The sequence below is a fragment of the Anguilla anguilla genome, chromosome 5 (genome assembly GCF_013347855.1).
Source record: "Anguilla anguilla isolate fAngAng1 chromosome 5, fAngAng1.pri, whole genome shotgun sequence".
In the NCBI taxonomy this organism is placed as follows: Eukaryota; Metazoa; Chordata; class Actinopteri; order Anguilliformes; family Anguillidae; genus Anguilla; species Anguilla anguilla.
The window spans coordinates 65,807,323-65,826,043 of NC_049205.1; the positions used below are offsets into that span (position 1 = coordinate 65,807,323).

An 18,721-nucleotide genomic window follows, 5' to 3' on the forward strand; every position below is an offset into this window, starting at 1 on the left:
CAATCACATAATTTTAACAAACTGCCATGTTTTTCTGAATTAGGTGCTTTTCATGTTTCAAAGGATTTTTACCCTCTTAAGCCATATTACCCTGGAAACAGCTTGCCACAAAGAATAAAATTCCCATACTGATATTGTGCTAAATTGTACTTATTGTGCTATACTGCAAACAATCACATAGCAAAGAGGTAACTTTTTTGATCAAATGAGAGACAGGTAAAATCAACAGGCTCCTCATTAGGTTGTTGAACACATTAGTGGTAGCCTCTGGAACAGCAGGGATTTAATGGAATTGAAAGTCGGCATGTCATACTGTGCTAGCTTTTCCATAATGCCAAGTATTCTAATGTGTAATCTGAAAATGTCATTGGGGTAAATAACTGGCAGAAACATTACTTACTAAACTGGATGAATACTAATTATGCTTACATGTTGATTTAATTGTAACTAAGTATTCTAATGAAGCAGCTGAACAGCCAATTATTGAAATGAGCAATATGCCAACTATGAAAACTAAACACTAAATTAATAAACTAATTTAATTCAGGTCCAGTTGTTGCTTGGTGATCTATACAGGCCCAATCCTGCATATGATGGTGTCAGCTGAATTTCCCGTAGTTATTTAATTGAAAGAGGCTGGGAAGCTGAAAAACACTGTTGGATTATTGACTCTGCAGAACTGCCCACATATGCTGTGGAGGATCACTACTCATTCCAGGGGAGTTGTGATGTTATGCTTTAATTTTATAACTTTAACTTTAGAGTTAACCTCTAATACTTACTTTGACAAGTGTCCACAATGTTCAGAGTGCTAGACATTGGTACTGGGATCAGTTAGTTTAGTTTGTACCAAGGTAGTTATGGGTTTGATTCCTGGTGGCCAATGCTGCTGCTCCATCACACCTCTACTCCCAGCCTCTACCCCCACCTCCCCAGCTGCCACCCCCCACCCCCCACGTGGTCCTTTCTCCCAGTCTCAAGGCCTGTTTGCACTGGTCCCCAAACAATAGAATGACTTTCCCATGGAAATCAGGGTAGCAGAACCATCGTCTACACTCAGATTTCGATTTAAGATCTTCATCTCTTCGGATGCACCTCTTCAGTATCTTGGTTTGTCGCCCATCCCCACACCCTAACACTCCCACCTTTCAAACAAGTTCTGATTATTATGCAGTTTTTTGGTTTTATGTGTTCTTCTTAAGGTTGTAATCCTTATGTTTACAGAATTTAGGCTTGAGGGTTTTAGGAAAGAAGATCCTTCATTAAGCATTATGTTACAACCCATCCCTTCTTGAAATAAAACATTGAAATTCACTACATTACCATTAGATGGCAGTACATCCATTATGATTAGTACACATTCACATTTCTTGCATAAATATCTACAACCAAAATTAATTTTTGCTACTTTTCTACTAAAACACATCAATTTAACCAGACACAAGATTACAAAACAATTATATCAATAAAAACAGTATAATTCAGTACAGATTAAATGCCAATTGAACACATGATTTTATGCTGCTGAATGATCAATAATAAAATTAAGGCAAGAACACAAGAGACTATAAGTAAAGATGAGATAACAACATTAAAAGGTAAATATGTATATGTAAAAGGGACAAATGATTATTACAATAATTGCAGTAGAATTATAAACAGGACGAAATGCATATCTTGGAACAGGGGTCTTATCACAAGTCTCCTGTGTTTCCTTAAATGTTTTCCTTTGTAAAACATCTAAATACACTATATGACCAAAAGTATCTGGACAGCCCTTGGTCCCCAACACCTTTGATATCAGTTGGAAAGCCAATTGCGAGCCAGGCCTAATCGTCCAATCAGAGCCCAACCTCACTAATGTTACTCTGGCTGAATGGAAGCAAACCCCTGCAGCAATGCTCTGACATCGAGTCTAAATCCTTCCCAGAGGAGTGGAGGCTGTTACAGCTGCAAAGGGTGGACCAACTCCATCCATATTAATGCCCATAATTTTGGATGAGATGTTGGGTGTCAGGTGTCAACACACTTTTGGCCATGTAGCATAATTATTTCCCCAGAGATTATTAAATTTGCATGTGTGAGTGGTGTGTGTGTGTGTGTGTGTGTGAGAGAGAGAGAGAGAGAGAGCGAGAGAGAGAGACAGAGAGAGAGAGAGATGTTAATGACACACTGATCTTTCACAAACCCAGTTCCTATCCCTGGAGCAAGGCATGTCATTCCAGTTGCTGATTGGATTAGATTCAGGTTCACTTGTAGCACAGTCTTCCATATCATCAGCGTCATTAGGCTCCCCTGTCTTCCAGAACCTTAAAACAAGGAAGACAGACCAGCTGGGGATTTTTACCCAGAAGACAGAACGCGAACACACCGAGTCTCTGTGTCCACTTTACAGGGTCATAAGACCAGAAAACTAGGTACCCTTGGAGCCAATGGGCCCTTAGTCAACATGGCTGAACAACACATTCCTGCCAGGGCCCAGTTCTGACAGTACTGTTCAGAAAGAGAATCTGCTCTGTAACAGTGTTGAATCTGCTCTTACCCTGAGGTCAGTACTGTAACAGTGTTGAATCTGCTCTTACCCTGAGGTCAGTACTGTAACTGTGCTGACTCTGCTCTTACCCTGAGGTCAGTACTGTAACCGTGCTGACTCTGCTCTTACCCTGAGGTCAGTACTGTAACTGTGCTGACTCTGCTCTTACCCTGAGGTCAGTACTGTAACAGTGTTGAATCTGCTCTTACCCTGAGGTCAGTACTGTAACTGTGCTGACTCTGCTATTACCCTGAGGTCAGTACTGTAACAGTGTTGAATCTGCTCTTACCCTGAGGTCAGTACTGTAACCGTGCTGACTCTGCTCTTACCCTGAGGTCAGTACTGTAACCGTGCTGACTCTGCTCTTACCCTGAGGTCAGTACTTTAACAGTGCTCATTCTGCTCTTACCCTGGGCCTGAGGTCAGTACTGTAACCGTGCTGAATCTGCTCTTACCCTGAGGTCAGTACTGTGCCGTCTACCCACTTCCATGTGTTTTCTTCATCTGTGTCGCTCAGTCCGATCCAGAAATGTTTTGTCTTCATTAATCCATTCAAAAATTCCTAAATAAATTGAGATTAATTGTGTTAAGCTTTTTAAATGCTCTGAAGTTTTCTTGCAGCATTTGTACTCTACACTCACATGAATGAATGTAGCAAACACTCTTATCCAGATGTACAAAATTGTTGGAAACCCACTCTTTTCTCCTCAGTCATCCAGAACTAGTCTTGTCCCTTTCTCTCTTGGGTGTGCTGTTTTCTGCCCAGTGTCTCACTTTCTCTTTAAAAATTACCTCATAGACCATCAATAATCTGGCATCAATGCTGGCAACTCAACAGAAAAAAAACCCTTCTTGAAGGAGTAAAGACCTGCACTCTGCAAAGGAACTCTCTGTGAAGGTAGCTTCTTTCTCTTCCACTCTAGTCCTCCTCAACCACTCAGTGGCCTTATACATAGTTGACAACTCCCTCTTAATGTATTCCCTGATTACACTGGGAATCAGCAGTACAGCTAGTTTCAGCCAGATTGCTCCATAATTCAAGTTTCTCCTTTGAGGTGGCGTGGGGGTGCAGTTTTGAGACCTCTACCAGTGTCCCCCATGGCTCAGTCATTGGTCCTCTCTTCTTTTGCCTCTATACCAAGTCTCTTAGTTCTGTTATCTAGGGCTGCCCCGACCAAAGATTTTCCTAGTCGACTAGTAGTCGTTAGTTCAAGCCATTAGTCGACTAATTGTCACACGTTTATGATATTCATTTAATTATTGAAATTTATTTTTTTGGGGCATCAGAAAATGGTTTGAGTTCCAGGGCTCAGAAAGAATGTTATAAGTAACATTGTTAACACTGTGCTACATTACAGAGAAATACAAAACCGTAATAATGAGCCTTTAAAATATAAATTTTACAAGTGCACGCATGAAGTGAGCCGCCTGTTTTCGACAATGCTAATGGCACAAGCAGTAATGATTCTGAATGTGCAGGACAACCAGCAAGGAGACTGAACATTTTGTTAATTTATTTCATTTCAACACAGTATAATTTCACACAACTTATGAACTTGTAACACCAACACAATAACTTATAAAACAAATGATAAATAAAAAAACAGTCTTTTGTTAAAAAACTAAATTGAAAAAATATTTTTGTTTCTTTTTAAAATGTAAATAAATATTGAGCAAACTGACACACTTAAAAGAGAAATATTAGTGCAAAAATAAACAGGCCTACGGAGAAGTAGCGTCAACATGGAATGAAAACTCTGTTTTTTCTGAGGCCAGAATGCAAACATGTAATGTAACATTAACACATTTAACGGTAGCAATGAGTTGGCGGTGTATGATTCGTTTCATGTTTATGGCCCTGACTTTGAAATGGCTATCGAGTCAGATAAATAGAGTAGCTATATGGTCGTAGCCCTAACTTCCGTGTCATTTGTGGAATAGATGGCCGTGCAGAAGATTACAGCATTTTCAATTCGTTCTACTACCACGTTAAGCGCACGCATGCTTTGTACATGCATGAGGGGACGTCCTCCAGCAAACCGGACTCCAGGGACCGAACTAAAACTATGACACGTAGAGTAAAAAACACCTACGTTGCAAACACATCTTTGCATGCAGAGTTTGCATGTCACCTTCTTAGGGTTGTCCTTTACACACTCAAAATGATCCCACACTTTGGATGATTTCCTGCCCGACAGTCTAATAACTTTTTAACGACAAGGCGCAGCTCCCAAATGGAGTTTGAGGGTTTTTTTTTTTCCTGCGACTAACCGACCATTGAAAACTTGGTTGACTAAGACTCTTCTCATCGACTAACCGTTTGGTCGACTATTAGGGTGCAGCCCTACTGTTATCATCTTCCATCTCAAATTCACAGTTTTCCTACAAGACTATCTCTGGCTGGATGGCAAACCATTGCCTAAAGCTCAACTTGGCTAAAACTGAGGTCCACCAGTTAATAGCCATGTCCTCTCCCCTGCTCCACCTTTCATTCACTCAGAAAAGAGTTCTGGTTGGCAACAGGAGTTTCCAGGAATGTATTACAGTACAGAACCTCCAGTGCTGCAGAATTGTTCTTCATCACAACCATTACTGAATTTCCAGGAATTTTCAGAAAAAGGTAGGCTGGCCACAGCACTGCAGGGTGATGTAAGAGGGGCTCTAGCATCACTCAGAGATGGGAGGGTTCAGTCAGTCCAGACGATAGTAAGACCACCTCTCTCTCTCTCACCTGTTCCTTTCTGCTGTTAATGATAACCAGGTCAGCTCCTCTTTCTATGCAGTCACTTCGGCTATGTCTCCAGGTCTTCTGTTGTTCAGTGGATAGGAAGTACAAACTGGAGTTGAACTCTATCCAGTCCTCAGGGCAGGGAGGCTCTAAAATGGCTAAAACACATCAAACAAGAGTCACCTCTTTACACTTACACACACACACTTGCACACAAACACACATGCATAGACATACAAATAAAATATACACACACATACAAACACACACGTGCGGACACATGCATACATACAAACACACATACACACACAGAAAACACACACACACTCACACAGACACACACACACACTTTTAATATCTTTCATATGAAGCAGGTGTATTCATAGTTTTATATATTTGTAATAACGTTATTCACCCAGCCTCTTCTGCAGCTGGTCTTTCTCTGCTATAACAGTGCTGTAATTGGTCTGTAGTTGGTCTCTCTCTGCTATAACAGTGCTGTAATTGGTCTGTAGTTGGTCTCTCTCTGTTTTCAGAACCATCAGAGTCTCCCTGTTATTATTAACCTCTTTATTATCTGCAGAGGAAAGAAAAATCAAAGTAAACTTTGAGTGAACAAAATCACACACATCGATGCCATGAGCCATTGACTGACCTGGAAACTGAAGCCCCCCAACAACCACCATCTGCTGCACTCACAGCACATACAGAGGGCTGCGATATAGGTCAGTAGTGCAGATACTCACAGTGGATACAGAGAGCTGTGATATTGGTCAGTAGTACAAACGCAGAGGATACAGAGAGCTGTGATATTGGTCAGTAGTGCAGATACTCACAGCACATACAGAGAGCTCTGATATTGGTCAGTAGTGCAGATACTCACAGTGGATACAGAGAGCTGTGATATTGGTCAGTAGTGCAAATGCAGAGGATACAAAGAGCTGTGATATTGGTCAGTAGTGCAAATGCAGAGGATACAGAGAGCTGTGATATTGGTCAGTAGTGCAGATACTCACAGCACATACAGAGAGCTCTGATATTGGTCAGTAGTGCAGATACTCACAGAGGATACAGAGAGCTGTGATATTGGTCAGTAGTGCAGACACTCACAGAGGATACAGAGAGCTGTGATATTGGTCAGTAGTGCAGATACTCACAGCACATACAGAGAGCTCTGATATTGGTCAGTAGTGCAGATACTCACAGAGGATACAGAGAGCTGTGATATTGGTCAGTAGTGCAGACACTCACAGAGGATACAGAGAGCTGTGATATTGGTCAGTAGTGCAAACGCAGAGGATACAGAGAGCTGTGATATTGGTCAGTAGTGCAAACACAGAGGATACAGAGAGCTGTGATATTGGTCAGTAGTGCAAATGCAGAGGATACAGAGAGCTGTGATATTTGTCAGTAGTGCAAACGCAGAGGATACAGAGAACTGTGATATTGGTCAGTAGTGCAGATACTCACAGCACATACAGAGAGCTGTGATATTGGTCAGTAGTGCAAATGCAGAGGATACAAAGAGCTGTGATATTGGTCAGTAGTGCAAATGCAGAGGATACAGAGAGCTGTGATATTGGTCATTAGTGCAGATACTCACAGTGGATACAGAGAGCTGTGATATTGGTCAGTAGTACAAACGCAGAGGATACAGAGAGCTGTGATATTGGTCAGTAGTGCAGATACTCACAGCACATACAGAGAGCTCTGATATTGGTCAGTAGTGCAGATACTCACAGTGGATACAGAGAGCTGCGATATTGGTCAGTAGTGCAAATGCAGAGGATACAAAGAGCTGTGATATTGGTCAGTAGTGCAAATTCAGAGGATACAGAGAGCTGTGATATTGGTCAGTAGTGCAGATACTCACAGCACATACAGAGAGCTCTGATATTGGTCAGTAGTGCAGATACTCACAGAGGATACAGAGAGCTGTGATATTGGTCAGTAGTGCAGACACTCACAGAGGATACAGAGAGCTGTGATATTGGTCAGTAGTGCAAACGCAGAGGATACAGAGAGCTGTGATATTGGTCAGTAGTGCAAACACAGAGGATACAGAGAGCTGTGATATTGGTCAGTAGTGCAAACGCAGAGGATACAGAGAGCTGTGATATTTGTCAGTAGTGCAAACGCAGAGGATACAGAGAACTGTGATATTGGTCAGTAGTGCAGATACTCACAGCACATACAGAGAGCTGTGAAATTGGTCAATAGTGCAGATACTCACAGTGAATACAGAGAGCTGTGATATTGGTCAGTTGCATAGGTACTCACAGTGGATACAGAGAGCTGTGATATTGGTCATTAGTGCAGATACTCACAGTGGATACAGAGAGCTGTGATATTGGTCATTAGTGCAGATACTCACAGTGGATACAGAGAGCTGTAAAATTGGTCAGTAGTGCAGATACTCACAGTGGATACAGAGAGCTGTGACATTGGTCAGTAGTGCAGATACTCACAGTGGATACAGAAAGCTGTGAAACTGGTCAGTAGTGCAGATACCATGGGTGGAGAGCTTTAATATTGCTCAGTTGCATAGATACTCACAATGGATACAGAGAGGTATAATAGCAATCAGTAGTACAACACACAGCAGCCCCAGAGACACTGCAATCAGTCTGTAGAATCTTGTTCCTGCAAATTCAGATACACAGATCTTACTACCCCTGTAAGCATATCAAACAGGTTTAACATTAATATCTGGTAGGGCACTGACCCATATGTATCAAGTTTTCAACTTCAACTAGTCAGCACCCCACCAGCAAAGACACCAACTTGTTCCCCAAGCCAGTGTGGCTTTCCAACAATACAAAACATGATTACATTGTATTATGGAGAAAGGTTTATATAATGCTGATCCAGTCGGATTTTTTGCTACTGAGCACTGTCTCTTTATCACACAGTAAACAGTCTGCTTTTTGAGGGTCTGATAAGAGGCAGACTTCTGTGAACTGTCCTACTCTGTGCTGTAGGTGCTGTCCATCAGATGAGACAAACGAAGGTCCTAAGACTCCTGACTCACTGCGGTCAGTAAAAATCGCATGGCACTAAAGAGTAGGGGTGTTAATCCTGGGGCCCAAGCCATTTCCTACAGACGTGTGAGCCACGTTATATGGACCTGTATGAAACATGGTATTGCATTTCCCTAGAATGATTTTCCAAAACTTTCTGAGATACTTGTCCCTGCTGAAAATCCCAGCCTAAACCAGCTTAAGTTGTGTGTTTGAAATACTTCTACCTGGTTTTAGCTGGTCAACCAAATAGTTCACCAGCTGATCAGCCAATAGTCAGAGAGTCCACCAGTTTGGCCACCAGCTTACTCTACCAGATTAACCAGCTTTAACTAGCTTTGGTTTTAACCAGCCACAGACCAGTTTAGAAACCCAGCTGGTCTTAGCTAGAATTTTCAGCAGGGATGGGTCTATGTTTGTAATAACTTGGCACCATTCTGATATCAATAATTCAGCAGATTAATATTAGTATGTGTGTAAATAGAGTAGATTTGTTTTTTTAAGTAAGCTGTCTTTTTCTCATAATCAATGGGAGTATTAATATGAACATTTGATACAGTCATAACCATATGGACGATTAATACTAATGTTAGATACAGTCACAACCACATGGAATAAAGCTACTGCCATCTGCTGCCATGTTCACCAGGGAATTTGATTCACTGGCATTTCGCTGAGTTTACAAGCAGAACATCGGAGTCAATGACATCTAACTTCCTCTAAACATTTTTCCTAAAAGGTTCCAAAGGCCAAGTTTATTTGTGCATGTTGAGTTGTCATTTATGCAGTGTATCTGCACATTCCAGCCCTGATGAACAAAAACAAGAAGATATCACAGCCTGGGGGTTATCGGGAAATGAAATTATGTCTAGAAGGGGAAGTAAAAATGCTGATCATGGTTTTCCTTTATTTGCCTGTCAGAGTTTGGCTCCTCTTTGAGCGTGAATCTGCTGGACTTTACTGCTTTGTCATCAGGACACTTCCAAACCCTCTCAGGTGGGCCCCAGGGCACACAGGAACCGAAATTAACTGAACACGAACTGAAATATCATTTAGATTACCTGTTACTGTGGTGTCCCATCCACGGCTCACACCAATTAGATATAAGTGGTACATGAACACAACGGCATGTGTGTGTCAGGTATTATTTTAATTTGATGAAGAAATTCATTATTTTGTTCACAGACCCGCACGGTATTGTTTGACTATCTGATATGTTGTCCACTGTCTGTCGATGTTCCCTTCTGGCCACCTGCATAACTATGAGGATATAACATGCCAGTATGACAGTAAATGTCATCCCAAAACGTACAGGTTGTGCAACACATTTTCATGAAGTAAAAGAGATGTTAGAGTTCTACAGATATTCATCTGAATACGGAGATGGAGAAAGGCATTTGCCTGCATTCATGAAACCTAATTTCTCTACACTTTTTCTTTCTCTCGTGAATCCAAAGTCACTCAGCTCTCCACTGCCATTACACACCCTGTGCTAACAGCTCTTCACTGCCATTACACACCCTGGGCTAACAGCTCTCCATTTCCATTACACACCCTGGGCTAACAGCTCTCCACTGCCATTACACACCCTGTGCTAACAGCTCTCCACTGCCATTACACACCCTGGGCTAACAGCTCTCCACTGCCATTACACACCCTGGGCTAACACTGTTCTCTTGAATTTAAATTGTTCACTTAGCCTCAGGATAAATGGGTGCACTTTTCCCAAATTCCAAACAAGAAAACAATTGCATTTCATTTTGGTGTGAAGAACTTATATTTACAATTTAGCCATTTGGCAGATGCTTTCAGCCAAAGCAATTTAGAAAAGGTGCATTTAACATAATGGGCAAACACCACAAGAGCTAAAAGACAAGCAAAGCTGCAAAGCAAATCCTGTAGACCTGGGAGATAATGGGAGAGAAAAAAGGTTTCAGGGAAACATTAACTGAGGCGTGGTCTGAAAAAGCGAATTTTGAGAGGTTTATGGACGACAGCCAGTGAATCTGCCTTCCTGACAGACTGGGGAAAGTTTCTCTACCATCGAGGGATGAGGTCAGAGAAGAGCCGGGGCCATAAGCAGAGGCTCATGGGAGCCGGAAGAGATGGGACAACCTGCTGGTGAGAGGGTTAACCCTAACCCAACCTGCTGGTGAGAGGGTTAACCCTAACCCAACCTGCTGGTGAGAGGGTTAACCCTAACCCAACCTGCTGGTGAGAGGGTTAACCCTAACCCAACCTGCTGGTGAGAGGGTTAACCCTAACCCAACCTGCTGGTGAGAGCGTTAACCCTAACCCAACCTGCTGGTGAGAGGGTTAATCCTAACCCAACCTGCTGGTGAGAGGGTTAACCCTAACCCAACCTGCTGGTGAGAGGGTTAACCCTAACCCAACCTGCTGGTGAGAGGGTTAACCCTAACCCAACCTGCTGGTGAGAGGGTTAACCCTAACCCAACCTGCTGGTGAGAGGGTTAACCCTAACCCAACCTGCTGGTGAGAGGGTTAACCCTAACCCAACCTGCTGGTGAGAGGGGTAACCCTAACCCAACCTGCTGGTGAGAGGGTTAACCCTAACCCTAGCCCAAGCTGCTGGTGAGAGGGTTAACCCTAACCCAACCTGCTGGTGAGAGGGTTAACCCTAACCCAACCTGCTGGTGAGAGGGTTAATCCTAACCCAACCTGCTGGTGAGAGGGGTAACCCTAACCCAACCTGCTGGTGAGAGGGTTAACCCTAACCCTAACCCAACTCGCTGGTGAGAGGGGTAATCCTAACCCTAACCCTAACCCAACCTGCTGATGAGAGGATGCTGAATTGAGAGCTGTGGCTGGAGTGTAGAGGTCATGGATACTCAAATTTGACCCTTGAATCCAAATACAGCCCTGGTTTTATTTTCTCCCATTTAATTAACTGAGCAATTAGTGCTACTGATTGGCCAGACTGTCTACACACCTGACTCCCCGGTAAAGGGAGGATGGAGAACCAGCAATTCTCAGCCCTCAAAGATTATATACTGTTTATTTTGATATAACAGAGGAGGCTTATTGTGTCGTAGCAGAGTCCCAGAAACAGAATGGGCCACTTGCTCTGGAATCATAATTTTTCCAAGTCACAAATTATAATACTTAGCACACTAATATATATATATATATATACATACTTCTAAACATTCACACACTTGCTGCTACTAAAAGACATCTGCTAGAAAGAAATGGAAACAAAATAAAGTCTAAGTCAAGATTGTGCAATATGGGTAGTGCTCTGCCTCCCCAAGACGGAACTTCCACTCAGATTTATAATCCATGAACAAGCTGAAGGTTGTTTGTGTGCCCTCCATGCCACCAGATGAGTTAAATATATATCGGTGGCAATGCCATGGGGAAGTGAAAGCTGATTCAATGAAGAGCTTTTGCATCAGTATCACATGACAGGTGCTGAGTAAGTACTAAATACTAGTTGCAAAGAGGAAGTTAAAACAATATGAAAGAGGGGAAAACAGTATACCATTCCTTTGAGCAGAATACAAAGTGTATTATTAATATGAAAGTTAGATTCAGGAATTTTAAGGTTGATCAGAAATAATAAATATACTATAAAATGCAATTCAACATCTATGAAATACCACAATAACAGATTACCAATGAACTTAAACATAAATAATAAAATAATTTTAAACATTATCACTGTTTTCACTGTTAGAAATTTACAGTGTGTACACTCTAACTGTTAGACATTAACACTGTGTACAATCTAACTGTTAGACATTAACACTGTGTACACTCTAACTGTTAGACCTTAACACTGTGTACACTCACACTGTTAGACATTAACACTGAGTACAATCTAACTGTTAGACATTAACACTGTGTACACTCTAACTGTTAGACCTTAACACTGTGTACACTCTAACTGTTAGACCTTAACACTGTGTACACTCACACTGTTAGACATTAACACTGTGCACACTCACACTGTTAGACATTAACACTGTGTACACTCTAACTGTTAGACCTTAACACTATGTACACTCACACTGTTAGACCTTAACACTATGTACACTCTGTTAGACATTAACACTGTACACTCACACTGTTAGACATTAACACTATGTACACTCTGTTAGACATTAACACTGTACACTCACACTGTTAGACATTAACACTGTGTACACTCACACTGTTAGACATTAACACTATGAACACTCTAACTGTTAGACATTAACACTGTTCTTACTGTTAGGCACTAACACTCTAAATGCTCTGAAAACAATAATAAAAAAGTAAAATTAATTTAAAATAAATGCATTTCAAAATAATTATAAAATAACAGTAAGAACAGTAATAATAAATACATATAAATACCAAAATTCTAAAAACAATTACAGTCCATTACAACTAAGGTTGAGATCAAAGACTTGAAATGACCAAGTTAAAACAGTGTCAAGTTTCAGTTCCTTATGTAAATACATTGATGGTTTGAGGGGCATAAAATGTAAGAGCATTTTTACCCAAACAAATTTGAGGAACTTGAAAACAGTCATGAAAACTGGTTTGGTAAGGCATGTCTTTTGAGACTAAAAGTGAAGTGAGGTAAAATGGTAATTTGTGAAGGAGGGCCTTATGAATAAACAGATACAAATGGTGATGTTTTCTTACAGAAGGAGAGGGCCGCCCAAATTGTTTATACAGGACACAGTGATGAGTACCATAATCGCCCCCAGTAATAAATCTAAGTGCAAAATAATAAACAGCATGTAGGGGTCTCAGAGTAGTAAAGCAGCATGTGTATGAATTACATCCTCATAATCAAGGTCAGAAAGAAAAGTAGATTTGATTATCTTCTTTCAGGTAAACACAGGGAAGCAAGCTCTGTTCCTGCATAAGAAGTCAACTTCACCCATAGCTTTTTACCAGATGTTTATGCAGAACTTAAAAGTGAATTTATCATCATTCCAGATGCCCTAGTATTTATACTGGGGGACTCTATCAATAGGAGTATCATAGGATACATATCAGGAGATTGTCATGATCTTTTTGTTTGATCTGGTTAGATTTGCAATGATTTTATCAGGCTTATTGGATATAATTATGCCTATTAAGGTAGATTTTGATATATTTTTTATTATTTTTTATATTCTTTTTATGTCCAGTTGATTCTGTGATAAATTGGGTTAAATTAAGATTACCTTAAAATGATCAGAATCGTTTGTTAGCCAGTCTAGATTAAAATCACCCATAATAATGACTTCAGTTTTAACATAAGGAGACAGGAGTTCTGCAATCTTAACAAGAGAACCTCGGCTACAGAGGGTGGTCTATAATACCTGCCAAAACCAGATAAAAACTATTTAAAACTAGATCAACCTTAATCTAGTTTGAGATGGAAAGGAGCACTCGGCCATCAAAGAACATTCAGACTGGAAATCTGTCCAGCAGCTGAATATCCCGAGGAGCGGAATGCCAACCGCCATGCGTTCCACCACGAGCTACGGACCACGGGGTGGAACATGCCCGGGACTGTGGACTGGCACCCAGATTACCACGGATCCGGCTGCTTCAGGGACTGGCGTTATAATAATCAACTCAGCAGTGGCATCGGGAGCAAGGGCAGTCAGGGAATCAAGGAGCCGTTCATCTTAGCTTATCTGACGAAAGACAGATATCCGAACTTCCAGTTTGGAGGTCCTCTGACTCAGTTTGAGGCAGCACCTGCATTCTGGATGGGAGGTGGAGGTCCTCTGACTCAGTTTGAGGCAGCACCTGCATTCTGGATGGGAGGTGGAGGTCCTCTGACTCAGTTTGAGGCAGCACCTGCATTCTGGATGGGAGGTGGAGGTCCTCTGACTCAGTTTGAGGCAGCACCTGCATTCTGGATGGGAGGTGGAGGTCCTCTGACTCAGTTTGAGGCAGCACCTGCATTCTGGATGGGAGGTGGAGGTCCTCTGACTCAGTTTGAGGCAGCACCTGCATTCTGAATGGGAGGTGAGTGGAGGCATAGCCTCGTGTGGGGCTCTGAAAGACCGGTCAGCGAGGCACCTCGGGTGGAGAGTGGTAGCACTCCACCCGTAGTCTTGTTTTAGGGGAAAGTCAAAATAACAATGAAAACAACTGAAACCAAATATCAATTAAAAATTATTATAAATAAATAAAATAGATCAAATCTGTGGTAACAGCTGTGATTGCTTTAGTTGGTGAGAGTAATAAAATGGTAAAAGGCCGCAGACCAACGTGGGGGCAGTCCACTCACTAGAATACTATGCAGGGTTTTTTTTGCCTTGCTGTGGTTCTGTGTTTACAATAAAATAAGTCTCCTCCTCTATCTTCAACCCCACCTACTCACCCGATTCACCCATTGGGCTACCTATCCCTCCCTCTCCCCCATCAACAATCTCGGTCGCAACCCTTGTCCGCAACATCCACAAACAGAACAAATCTCATGTCATCAAACTTGGCAACTCTGCTGGAGGGAACGAGAATGTGCAAATTAGTGAAAAACAAAAGCTGACATCCTGTGTCTCCTCTCCCCCTTCCCTTTCATAAGATATATTTTTTAATTGACCCCGTGGGGTAATTTGTCCTCCACATTTAGCCCATCCTAGCTACTTAGGAGCAGTGGGCGGCCACAATACAGCGCCTGGGGGCCAACTCCATCTCTGAGGCCAGTGCCTTGGTCAAGGGCAACAGCAGGAGTGTACCTAACCTGACATGCATGTCTTTGAGTGTGGCAGGAAACCGGAGTACCCAGAGGAAACCCACCCGAACATGGTTCCTGTTTCCTAGTGATGTGCGAAAGTAGAGTGAGGAAAGCAGGAAGCCTCTTAAAGAGTGCAAACAGCCAATGTATGTATGGAAAGCAGATTGTATAAGCTAATTGTGCCAAATTAACCACTACTATCCTACCACTATGGAAATGTCATAGCATTGTCACAACTGCTTGGTTCTCTTAAAAACTACTTCTTACAACTATATTGTAACCTTTTGGAAAATATTATAATGAAATATACTAGCATTGAATAAAAGTGAATAACAGATAGCTTTCCCGACACCTTAAGCAGATATCAGGCATCACATTACATTAAATGGTAAATGGACTGCATTTATATAGCACTTTTATCCAAAGCGCTTTACAATTGATGCCTCTCATTCGCCAGAGCAGTTAGGGGTTAGGTGTCTTGCTCAAGGACACTTCGACACGCCCAGGGCAGGGTTTGAACCAGCAACCCTCCGACTGCCAGACAATCGGTCTTACCTCCTGAGCTATGTCGCCCCACATTACACTCATAGGGACTACTGACCACACACCAGAGACTCAAAAGCAGGTATGGGCCAGTCTATTACACACATTCACAATCAAGTTTAACTTAAAAGTTAAAGACCAGGGACTGATTGATTAATTCTTATCTTTCAGCCTCATAATGTCCTGCTTTACTGTCACTGACACTTCGCAGTAAAGCAAGCCATCATGAGGCTGAAAAATCAGAAAAAATAAATCAGAGATATAACCAAAACATTGGGTATGTGGAAATCAACTGTTTGATACATTGATGACTGAAGAATAATGTCAATTGTGAAGAAAAACCCATTTTGAATTTTCAGTCACATCAAGAACACGCTCTAGGATGTAGGAATAGATGTGTCCAAGACTACCATAAAGAGGCATAACCTCAGAAAGTTCACCTCAAATTGCAAACCACTGTTTTGGCTGCTCTTGGAACTGGCTCACTTATATTCATTGATGATGTGACTGCTGACGGCAGCAGCAGGATGAATTCAGAAACTTACATAAAAATCTAATCTGCACAACCTAGGAGTTTTTATGGGAAAATCAGTTCAATGTTCTTGACTGGCAAAGTCAATTGCCCAACCTCAATCCAACTGAACACATGTTAGATTTGCTGAAAACAAAACTGTAGGCAAAAATCCCAGAACACATACAGAAAGTGAAGGTGGCTGCAGTACAGGCCTGGCAGACCATTCCCAGTGTCTGGTGATGTCTGTGAGTCAGACTTCAGGCAGTCACTGAATCTGAGTCACTGAAAGGAATTGCAACTAAGTACTAAATATGATGACTTAAGATATTGTTCATTTGTCCAGTTACTTATGGTCACCTAAATTAGAAGGACCATGTACAAAAAAGGATGTACAGTAATCCCTACATGGGTCACCCATTATGGATGTAAGTACCCTGAGATTAAAACTGACAGCCTGCGCTTTAACCTTTCAAATCCAGTGCACTGGAGTACACAGCCCAAACTACAAAAAAGTGTCATTGTACAAATACTTACAGACAACACGGGGGAAAAAAAAAAAAAATACAGTGAGTTTAAAAATACATGTGATAAAAATGAAATAAATTTGTGCTGTGCATCTATCTAGGGCAAAGGCTAGATTATTTATATAAATAATATCATATTGGTTTCGCAGATGAGCGGTTCCTAATTTGAAAGTTCATTTACACACAGACTGTTCTTTGCCATCACTTGCTAACCCAAGCCCTGCTTCCCCTGCAACCAGCTTTTCAGGCCTTTCAGGCTGCTCTTAGTCAGGTACGCCTGGCCCTTAATCATGCAAAAACTACATTTTCAGGTCACGAGGTAAATGCACTGAACGAGTGTCATCTTGTAAGTATCTAGGATTCTGGTTGGATGAAACACTCCGTTTTAAACACAAAACCATCACAGGGATGCTCCCCGCCTACTTCAGCTGTCTTTTAAACTGGGATCCGCTCCGATGCAGATGCTACTGCGCCTCAGTGTCCCCCGGCCGAATAGCTACAGAACTTGAGAAAGCAGCTTTTAGGTACTTTGCACCCAATCGCTGGAATGATCTGCAGAGCAAATTTGGCCGATTTATATACCATTAAAAAATGTAACGTTTTATTTCATAATATTATATAACTGTGGAGTTTACCTGCTTTTAATTTTGCTCACCCATTGTAAATAGCTAGCTACAGTACTGAGCTGTAATTTCAGCACCTTTTTTATGTGTTTTGTCTTTGACATTGTGCTGTTTTCATTGTATAATAGCACGTGTGTGAGCTCTCCCTTGAGAAAGAGATGCCAATCTCAATTGAGTTTCCCTGGTTAAATAAGAGATAAATAAAAAGTGAAATTAAAGGGTTGTGGAATCGTTCGCTGCTTTTCCTTGCAAGTCTGGACTGTGTGTATTGTTTATTTGATTAATAACAGAATTAATAATCGGCGTGGCACTATTTTGGCTTCACTGACAGACAGGTATGTACGCTGGCAGTGTATGGAAAGCGCGATGTTTATAAGAAAGCCGCGCTGCCGAGTTCGGGCAGAGAGTAACTGTACCTTTCATCCCGATGTCCCCCTCGCGCGACCCCCAGCTTCCGCGATGATCCATGTCCATGATTGCTGTAGAGTCCATGAGGTTGTCCTCGGGTAGTCTTGCACGGGGCGCTTTTGGCTTAGAGACGCGGACGTGTCGCTCGCTGCTTCTGTTTCGTCGTGGAGGTTTTTTGTGTTCTAGCAAGGAAGCTGATACGTTAGACTGATTGCAATAGCGCGTGTATAGCTTGTCCACGATTGGTAAAAGTCCAGTTTTTTGCGGTTCTTCCCGCGTTGCCAATTTGTCAATGACATCTCCGCCCACCTGATAATACCCCAGTTCAGTACGTCATTAATGTCAGCACTAACCCCGGGTATATTGTGAAATTGGGTTAGCCTATGAACTGTCGGAAATATTTTTAAATCCAAAGTTATTTCACGCTTTCAAATTCGGATACCCTGTAGACTGCCTTATTGCAATACTATGCTTTAAATAAAAAAATCGGTTTTGTTTGAGCAAAATGAGTAGGTCTTTCAATAATATTTAAAGAAAATAAAGGTAGCTTTTATAATTGACCATTTCGTTATTACTTGGAACACGATTGCGCGCGTTGTCCATAGGTTATATGAGATTATATGAAGAATGGTGCTCTTAAAATTCTGTGCGGAGTGCCAGATGTCCTGTAGGAATAACTCATGTTGTGCAGGTCATTACCAGCGCACTTCGTCCAGGCACAAAACCTATGGGTTCATTTCTGAGTCAACAGCCAAAGTATTCAATCTGTTATTTTATTACGATATATACACTTGTTATGGTAAAAACACTTAACTACTCTATATAAAGTTTTCAATACATTACAGTCACAACTAAAAATTGCTGGCTCCCTGCAACTTCCGGGAGCAAGGTGAACAAACTATCCCGTGAGTTTACTCTGGTAGGCGAAGGTTCTCAGAAGCTGCAGTGGTTGTTTCATAATCCCTGGACAGGTACTATATGTACAGATACGGGAACACTGGAAATCCCATTCCTAAAGATCCCATGCATCTGTGTGAGAGTGACTGTGTCACGGGTGAGAGTGACTGGATGTATGTGAGAGTGACTGGATGTATGTGAGAGTGACTGGATGTATGTGAGAGTGACTGTGTCACGGGT

The 18,721-nt window shown here is 41.7% G+C and overlaps 1 protein-coding gene across 1 annotated transcript; it reads right to left on the reverse strand.

Moving 5' to 3' along the window:
- Positions 1-1,240: 1,240 nt before the first annotated feature.
- Positions 1,241-17,853, reverse strand: LOC118228441 (CD209 antigen-like protein C). The gene is made up of 6 exons (XM_035419965.1): positions 17,593-17,853; positions 7,818-7,904; positions 5,677-5,838; positions 5,265-5,419; positions 2,989-3,095; positions 1,241-2,309 (listed from the first exon to the last, which is right to left on the reverse strand). The coding sequence occupies exons 1-6, from the start codon at positions 17,666-17,668 to the stop codon at positions 2,162-2,164; spliced, it is 735 nt and encodes a 244-aa protein (XP_035275856.1). The 5' UTR covers positions 17,669-17,853; the 3' UTR covers positions 1,241-2,161.
- Between the last annotated feature and the right edge of the window lie 868 nt (positions 17,854-18,721).